This window comes from Cynara cardunculus (genome assembly GCF_001531365.2).
Source record: "Cynara cardunculus var. scolymus isolate 2C chromosome LG 10, CcrdV1, whole genome shotgun sequence".
Taxonomy (NCBI): domain Eukaryota; kingdom Viridiplantae; phylum Streptophyta; class Magnoliopsida; order Asterales; family Asteraceae; genus Cynara; species Cynara cardunculus.
Genome location: NC_037537.1, coordinates 7,094,686 through 7,104,127, shown reverse-complemented (window position 1 = coordinate 7,104,127; position 9,442 = coordinate 7,094,686). Strand labels below are relative to the sequence as shown.

The window sequence follows — 9,442 nt, the reverse complement described above, 5'->3', positions numbered from 1 at the left end:
TAACTTGTGGAATTCATTGGAATTTGAAGGATTCCATCCATTTCAAGATATTAACCAAACAAAGGAATGAAATTTGGTCAAAGGAATTTATCATTCAAATTCCATCAAATTCCTTCGAATTCCGCGAACCGAACGACCCCTTATTGTTGCATGTGTTTTATTTACTATATATTATGTATGAAAAATGTTTGAGTATTGAAACATTTGAGGGGGTGTTTGGTTGAATCTATTAAATAGTAATTAATAAGAATGAAATAAAATAAAAACCTGATTAATTTCATATAATATAATGGGTTTATTCACCTATAAGCACAAATTTTCTTTGAGGTTAAACCGTGGAATGGAAACATGTCATTTTCATATTAATTCACATTTTCATTACCTTCCACGAACCAAACATCCTTTAGTGAATGATTACTAAAAAAAAGGTTCGCTTAAAAAAAAAAATACTCCCTCAATATCATGCTCTGCAAGACTAATGAAAGATTAGGAAATTTGAGAGTAGATGCATGATATTATGTAGTTTGTCTAATAAGGGTCTATTTGACTCATGCTGGAAAATGATAATGGAGATGAAAATGAAAATGATAGGTAATGGATTTTCATTCCCCTCGGTTTAACTAGGAATGAAATTTTGGGCTTGTGGAAGAATGTGTTCATTATATTATAGAAAATCAAATAATTTCTTTTAGTTTTATTCTCATTAATTATTGCTTAATACCTCTGACCAAACATCCCCTAAAACATGATTTTTTTTGTATCTAGTTTTTTAGTCTTTTCACCGCTAATATTCTATATAGAATGGAATCGCTATCTAATAGTATAATTAACAATCTTAGAATTTCCACTAGTATTCTGTTGATGACAAAAACATTCTCTTTTTTTACAATTAAATCTTACACCCACGTCGTATTGTCTTGTATGGATATAGAAACTAAATGGGTGAGGGAAGCACAGTAGCAGTGTCGTGTCAAGGTAAATGGTTGAAAACCATATCCCAAGAGATTATTTGCATTTTGTCAAACCCTGAGTGGGACCCATCCTCCCCACGCATGCTCCTCAAATCGCAATCCAACGGCGACTTCCCCCCACCGCAATGCGCGTAAAGTCCTTCATCCAACGGCCCACCTTCACCACACTCTCCAACAAACCCCTAAACTACAACCACACCCACTTCACCCTCCATTTCTAGATCTTAAAGTCTTCAACATTCATTTCACCTGTCTCTCTTCCAAGATCTTGCGCACCTTTCTTTCATCTTTTTCATTTACGGGAATCTTCATCTTCATCTTCATTTTCATTTTCATCTTCTGGGTATGTAGTTTTCTTCGTTGATTTTGTAGCTCAAATTCCATTTCTTGTTTTGATTTCTGGGAGTTTTGCCCAGTTTGACCAACAATCGCTCAACCCTTTTGCTCAAGTTGTTGATATTTTTGTAACTTTTCTACTTAATTGGATTTCTTTAGCAGATTTTGTTGTTGTAGAGATTTCTATATGTAATTTGGTTACATTATATGATCTATTTCAGATGGCTTTTGTTGTTTTCTTGGTTACTCCACAAAAGCTACATGGTTTAAATTTCGGATCTGTTGATTACGGTAGATTGTTTGTAAATTTGGTTGAAATCAGTGAGTGTTTGTGTACTCATGTAGTTAGATCTCATTCTCTTTGAAGTCTTCCAAAAAAGTTATTTTAATCCAATTGGGGTGTTCTTGATTTTAATGAGGATTTGAGGCTAAACTTGTTAATCTCCTAACCTGCAAAATCTGGATGTTTTAGGGGTATCCACGAAAATCATCAATGGAAATTGCAAACAATGCTAGAAACGTAAATAGGACACCCATTTGAAAGTTTTCAACTGCCCACAGTTCCCTTTCACACAGATCCTGAATCAATATCAAATGAAGGCTTTTAGTCCCCATATGGTGTCAATCTTTCATACCATTTATGTTATTCTGAGGGCACCTGCCATTTTCTGCAAATTTGACTGGCATAAGTGCACTGGTTATGGATGATTTTGATTGTTTTGGTGTTTGCGAAATGAAATCAAGTGTTCTTGAGCTTGTATTGTAGTTAAACTAACTTTGAGTTTTGGTTATGTTTGTTTCAGCTTAAGGGGTTGGGGAACCATCATATGAGTTTTATTTTGAAGAACTAGATCAACATGCCTTGGAAGGCTTTGGGTATCAATTACTTTGGAAAGTGTGTGCGATTGGTGGTGTTCTTTCGTGTCATCCTGTAACTTGATTTCGTTGGTGAGATTGCATCTTTTTTGGGTATTATAGACCTCTGTTTCTTGTTGAAAATATGTTTATAATATTGGGTGCTCAAGATAATATTGATTTAAGAAACAACGAATGTTTATATAATGTCTGAATCTGTGAAGCACCGAATGTTTGTAATATTGGGTACTCGATATAAAATCTGATTTTTGTCTGAAGCTGTTTGTTTTTTGTCTGAATCTGTGGAGCAACTATTTGTGTGGCCTGAAAATTATGAAACATTTAAGAAACGACGAATGTTTATACAATGTGCTAATAGCGGGTTTTTGGTTCTTCATTTTGGTGCAAGCAGGGTATAACTCGTTCACTTTTTTAGTCGTGTATTCCGCTTTTATTTTCTACTAAATACTGGGTGGAGGATTGAGAATGTTCATTGGTGTTGCACAAAAGAGAATTCGAGTTTTGAAGGAGGTTGGGAAGATTAAAATGAGTGTTGGGATCATTGCCTACTACAATTTGATGCAAGTTTGCCAGGTAAATCTTTATGTTTGTTTATCTCATTATAGTTACTGTCATGATTCTTTTAAGTCCTCCCAGAAGTAGCTACTTTTCAAGTGGGATTTATTGTGTTCCATGACGTTTATGTATGTTTGCTATTTGTGGTCAAACAATCCGCTTTTGGAAACTAGATGCAACGTTTTCTTTCGGAGGTTTAAAATAAACTCACCATTAAAAGATTATAACACCTTTGACCTATTGGAACTTTATTTTACAAAGTAGGAATCATTTCTTCATTATGTTTCTTTGTAGTTCAGGTATGTTACTGTTAGATCTTTAATAGTAACTAAAGTAAACTAAACTAATCAGGAACCCAAAGGGAATGGTCTCCTTGTGTCCCTTGCGGTTCCCATTAGTCATCCTTAGAACCTTGTGTTTGGTACATGGGACATGACACAACAAAAAAACAAAAATTAAGGTGGGACAAGATTGATAAATTACTAAACTACCCATGTCAAATTGAAACCCTAAAATCTTTACCTCACTCTCACCCACGTACCAGACACACTCTTGAGGGTTATATCCATTGGCCATAAAGCCAAAAATTTGCCCAATTCATGTAGAGGGCTTTTTTGCCTGAATCTTGTGAATTAGTTAGGTCAAAGATGTTAGATACCAGTGTTGCAGGAAAAAAAGAAGAAACACCTTTAGGTTGAGGTGATACTGGCTGCTTCCTGATACATGATTGACGTGTGCATTATAACGGTTGTAATTTTCTTGAAAGTTTTGGTTATGAACATTTGGATTAATGGTTATTCATATACTGTTTGTATTACAGGCTGAATATTTCCGACAGTTGCTTAAGCCCATTACGTAGTCTGTTACAGTTTACAACTTTGGGAAATAGGCAGTTATTACCTTTGTTGGTTGTTTGTTTCATTAGAAGACGGTAAAGATATTTGTCTGTTGGCTGCTGGTTACTACGATAATTTGGAGTATAAATCTTACACGAAAATGGAAATAACATAGGGCCTCGTTTGCTCTTCACATTGCCTTTAGGATTCTTTCTTCTACTAAATTACACCCAGGAAAAAAAACCGCGAACTAGAAACCAATAATTTGTTGATCGAGAGTAAGTGTTTTGCTTAACAGAACAAATGCAGAGTGACCAAAAACACTTACGCCAAAAAACTGAACTCCCGCTTGCTGATCAAGTGGGCAGTGGATACATTTCGAATCCTCCTATTGCATCCCTTTTTGGTCAAAATGTCGATTTCCAACCCTCGAAGATTTGCCCGAGAAATTTCATTATCTTTGATCGAACTGATAACCATAGTCAGATTATGTACCACCCAGCTGTGGCTCAGGGTTTTGGTTACCCGGGTCTGAATCATATCAAAGATAGGATGGGTGTGCGAAATGACATGAATGACCGTAGAGAAATTGAGTCTGTTATGAAAGAAGATTCAGCGGATATTGATTTATTGTTGAGTTTTGAAGAAGATGAATATGAAGAGGAGGAAGAGGAAGAGGTTAGCACTGGACGGACTCAGGGAAACGATGCAAGTGATACTGCAGATTCTTGCTCTTCGAGGCCGCTAAGAAAGAGTGGACTGGGGGTATTATCATCATCTTGTTCCCAGAAGTCGAGTGAAAGAAAGCGAGAGAAGATGAGGAAGATGGTGAATTCGCTGAGAGGGATTGTGCCAGGCGGGAACCGAATGAATACAGTTGGTGTTCTTGATGAAGCTGTGAAGTATCTCAAGTCTCTCAAAGTAGAACTGCAGAAAGTGGAGAATTGATAGAAATAAGTGAGTTGATGGTAAATCTCTCATCTTTTGGTTATGATGATGGTGGTGTTGTGTTGCTTATTTTGAATGGTTTCTTGTTGTTAATTTGGGTAAAATAATGGTTCGATGGATGCTTAATTGTTGCTTTTTTTATGTCATCCCCCTTTTTGCTTCTCATGCGTATTGATGAGATGTTGATTCAGGCTGTGGTTTTGTTACAAAAGCCTTTAGGGTTGCATTTGGTACATGGGACTAGATAGGGTACGTTAAAATCACTATTTCATGTTTGGCTTGACATGGTAATGGGACAGTGACAAGGACTACTGGATGGGGAAGGAAAAAGGCTTTTTTTGGTCCAGCAAAGTAGGTGGAACAAGATGGGATAGACAATTTGTCTAGTTCTAGTTGTGCCGAATAACAGACAATCAACTTGTTATAATCTCTTGTTTTGTCCAGATCAGTCTTGTTTGGTCGGTCTGCATACCAAACGCTATAGTCTTTTAGGATGGTTTTGGAACCATGAAGGAATATGAGGGTGCTATTTGGTAGAGTTTCTTGAGTTGGAAACATGAAAAACATGGAAGAGGTGGTTTATGTTTTTTTTTTCTGCCCTCACATCATGGATATCTAAGCATTATTGCCTATTGGTATGTTTAAAAATGAACTGTCAATGAAAGTGGGATTAGAATTTTTTATGGTGTAGGTTTATTATTTTTATGGTGGTTCAGAGGCTGTTTACTAAATGTTTAACGGGCAAGTGTATACTAGGTGTTACTTGTTTTACCGGGTTAAGATGACAACGATCAAGAATCTTACATGATATTGGTAAGAGGCATATCAATGATCAAAAATTTGATCTGGTGAGGGAGAAGACTATTATACCAGGTAAGGGGCGATTTCCACCAACCTATGTTAATGGCCCAAAATGTAACAGCATAAGTGAGAGTGGTGACTCTTGTTGGGAACTTGATAAACATTCGTATTGTTAATGATCCCTAGTGTTAACTGTTAGATGGTACAAATTGGTATAGAACTGTTTGCTGGTTTTGTTATTTGTGTCAATAAAACTCGGAGATTCTTCTTGTAACTTTGCAAACTCTACTTAAAAGTAGGCTTCAAAGCCCCCTCATAAAATGTTTGACATCACAATGAAGGTGTGATTGTGTTTCAACATTATGGCTTCGAGTATCCCAAATTCATGTATATATGCCCGGTGAGAATATGTGATTGCAACTTCTTAAACTGTTTCACTACATTTATCCTCATTTTATTGTTAAAACAAGCGGTCAGGTCAATCATAATCATTCTGGTCCACCTTCTTTCTGAATGGCTTCTTTTTTGTCTTAAATCGGAACGACAGCCTTTTTTTGGCCTTAGATCGCAAAAAAACTGGACTGGGAAATGCTCCGCAGATTCTATGTTGTTGATACGTAATGCACTTCAATTTCAATTAGGGGTGTAAATGATACGAGACAACTCGCGAGCTACTCGAGATCGACTCGGTCAAAGCTCGACTCGATATATTAACGAGTTGAGCCAAGCTACCCAATACTCGACTCGAAAAGCTCGTGAGAAGATACTCGATTATTTTATATATAAATAGTTTTAAAATATAATCAGTTTTTATGATAAATTTTGTAAGAGACAAATATTAAAAATGTATTATATTTTTAGATATTTAAACAAAATTAAGCTTTTTTTAATTATAAAACTTAATTGATTAATTTTTATTAAAATTACAATAAAAAAAAAAGACAAAGAAAAACTATAAAAAAAGTTAGTGAAATTATCCCACATTGAAAGAGATAGGTAAAGGAAATGAGAAAAAATGTTATAAAAAGATAGGGATGTGAATGAAATTTTTAACTTTGTCTTTTTGATGATGAAGTTTGAAGTTGATTCGTTAGTTTTATAAAACTAAAAGAACACCTTTAAAATTTTAAAATTTATAAGAGAAAAAACCTAAAATTTCATGATTTTCAATGGGTGAGCTTGCTTCGAGCTTGATTTGAGCTTTGTTTGAGCTTGATTCGAGTTCGAGTTTGAGCTTGAGAAATTGTTATCGAGTTCGAGTCGAGCTTTGATTTTTACTATTCGGGAGTTTTCGAGTCAAGTTCGAGGTTGGAAATTGGGTTTCGAGTTCGAGTCGAGTATAGTGATACTCGAGCTCGACTCGCATCATTTACACCCCTAATTTCAATAATTATAAATTCACAAGTTCAAAATAATTCAAGAATGACATGTCCATATAATAAAAAGTTCCAACATAAACAAATTAATTCCATAATTAATCCAAATACACAACCTAATTAATTAAAATAAAAGTCCAAAACAAACTATATACAAGTTCTAATCCATAACAAAATAAAAAAGTTTTTATCCACGTCGTCTCTCAAACTCAAATACCGAATGCTGTCGCTCGTAGAGAAAGCAAAAAACTAATTCCGATTTGAGGGAAACCGCTTTGTAACCAGGCTGGCCGGTGCTGACCCCAAAAATGAGGATTGTTTCTTAGTCCAAAGTCCGGTCCTGGTCAAGGTACCAAGTCCAACCAATTTATTTCTTTAAAATTCTTTTTTTAGACAAAAATGTTATACACGTTTATATAATTATTGAAATACACTTGAAAAACATTAAAAAATCTTGAGAAGTCGGTCCGTAAATGTAACGGGTCCCATCCAGTCCTTCGCCGTTCTCGAGCTAGGCTTGAGCCGTGTTTGACCATCTCTAGCCGCTCACACAACCAAATACCCTAGCTCCCAAAAAACACTCTCGGGTCTCGATTTGGTTTTTCTGTAACATAGCACAACACTAGAGTGTTATCCATAGTGAGTGGGCTGGTTTCTTTTTTTAATAAATATAATATATATATGTGGTGTAGTTATGAAATTGCAAACTGCACAACAAAAAATTACGACAAAAATTTCTGAATTGCATGATGTTGTTCGACAGGCGGTCCCTTAGACATGTTAAATGTAATATTTTAAACAGAACCCCAATATTTTGAGGTCCAAATTTACATATATTCAAGGTCTTTTTATCGACCTGCAAAAGTATAGTTGGAATTATTTATGTTCAAGTAATTCTTTGGTTTTAGGTTCAAATCATTAATGGTTTATGTTTAGTTTCAAATTGTTAATCGTTTTAGATTCAGTCCATTTTTGTTCTTGACATATATTCTCTATTATCTCATTTATTTGATGTAATCAAAAGTTTTGGATGTAACAAAGTCTCCAAAAAAAATTGTAACGTCCATGTTGTTCGATGACAATAGTTTATGGTGCTTGATGGACAGCTTTACATGTAACATCCTGATCTATTCGCATCCATGTTTTAAACCAGATATACTTATAAGGTATAAAATATAAACGGATATGATCAAATCGGTCCGTATCATTTCTTTAAAAAGTGTAAAGTAAAATCTTTTTGTTTAATGCCAATCAATGACACTACTAGTGCAATTGAATTATAAATGATTGGCATATTTGTATTGATCTACTAGTTAGTATCAATTAAGTTATAAGATCGTTGGCCCAAATTAGAGGAGATCCATGAACCCAGACTCTCGGATATCAATTGGTCTCATCCAACCAACCATAGCCACAAGATCAAGATGGATGCTATGTGCAAGCGGTCTCATCCACAATTTCAGTTCATGAGGATGCTACGCCTACATGGTCTCATCAAACCAGCTCTACCTACAAACTAAGACGACTCTAGTGCTGATCATGGGTGGACCTATCATGGTGGTTACGATGACATGTGCCAGCCGGACCGCCTAAGGGGCCTATAGGGGCCAGATTTTTTTCTCAATTAGCATACAACAGTGTAATCCATTACAGATTTAAAAAAATTCAACCGGCCTCCCCCTTCCAAATCCAATCCCAAGAGGCGAGCGAGAGCGACTACCCACTGCCGACTGCAGCCTGTGTGAGGACGAGGAGGGCGACCAGCGTTAGCGTAGACGGGCACTACGGCAGGCGTAGACGGAGGCACGGAGCCACGGAGGCACGGAGCCACGGAGGCGGAGGCGGCACTGCAGGCGGAGGCGGCGGCCAGCCACGGTAACTCCCGGTCCCGGTAAGTCCGTCCTTCTCAGTTCTCTCATTCTCTGCTGACTGAGTTCTCCGCCCCTGTACTGGCCTACAGCCTACTGCTTGCTTCTCTGCTGATTGCTGCTTGTTGCACTTCACTTGCACCTTTTGTTTTGAAATCAAAACCCAAAAGTGGTGATTTACAGTTTACTGATTTAGCATTTAGGTGATTATTAGGGCTAAATTTACTGAAATTGGTTATATGGTGATTTACTGATTATTAGGGCTAAATTTACTGAAATTGGTTATATGGTGATTTACTGATTATTAGGATTTAGGGCTAAATTTACTGAAATTGGTTATTTAGAGATGCCTTTGGTTGGTATTTGCAATCATATATGTGTGGAAATTAGCTGATATAGGTGATTTAGGTGTATTCCAATATGAATTGAAATCATACTATCTAACACTAAAATTAAACCATATGTGGAGTATTGAGATAAGTTATAAAATTAATCCATTGGTGATTGGACATTGGTCTTCTCCCCTGTTCTGCTGCACTTTTTGTTTTGAAATCAAAACCCTAAGATTAGGCCAGTAAATAGTTCTTGTTCCTAGACCATTGTAAAGAAGTTGAAGAATGTTCTCACTATCGAAAAAAAACCTTATAGAAACCCAAAGAGGCAAAGAGTGATTAGTAGAACTTCTTGAAGAAACAAGTTGTGTGTGTGTTTTCAGTAAAAGGTTGATTGGGAAGAAGGGTATCAGTCGGATAATCAAAGCTTAGCCATCCAAACCATGGTGAGAAAGTTTGAGAAGGGGACATATGTTCCTCTTATAGGAAACTCTAACTCAATGTGCTTATAAGAGAAAGTTTGAGAAGGGGACATATGTTCCT

The 9,442-nt window shown here is 36.2% G+C and overlaps 1 protein-coding gene across 1 annotated transcript; it reads left to right on the top strand.

Moving 5' to 3' along the window:
• Positions 1-1,139: 1,139 nt before the first annotated feature.
• Positions 1,140-4,697, top strand: LOC112519044 (transcription factor bHLH144-like). Its single transcript, XM_025126970.1, has 4 exons — positions 1,140-1,314; positions 2,111-2,255; positions 2,575-2,756; positions 3,559-4,697. Exon 4 carries the CDS (start codon positions 3,878-3,880, stop codon positions 4,520-4,522), a length of 645 nt encoding a protein of 214 aa, XP_024982738.1. The 5' UTR covers positions 1,140-1,314; positions 2,111-2,255; positions 2,575-2,756; positions 3,559-3,877; the 3' UTR covers positions 4,523-4,697.
• The last annotated feature ends 4,745 nt before the right edge of the window (positions 4,698-9,442 follow it).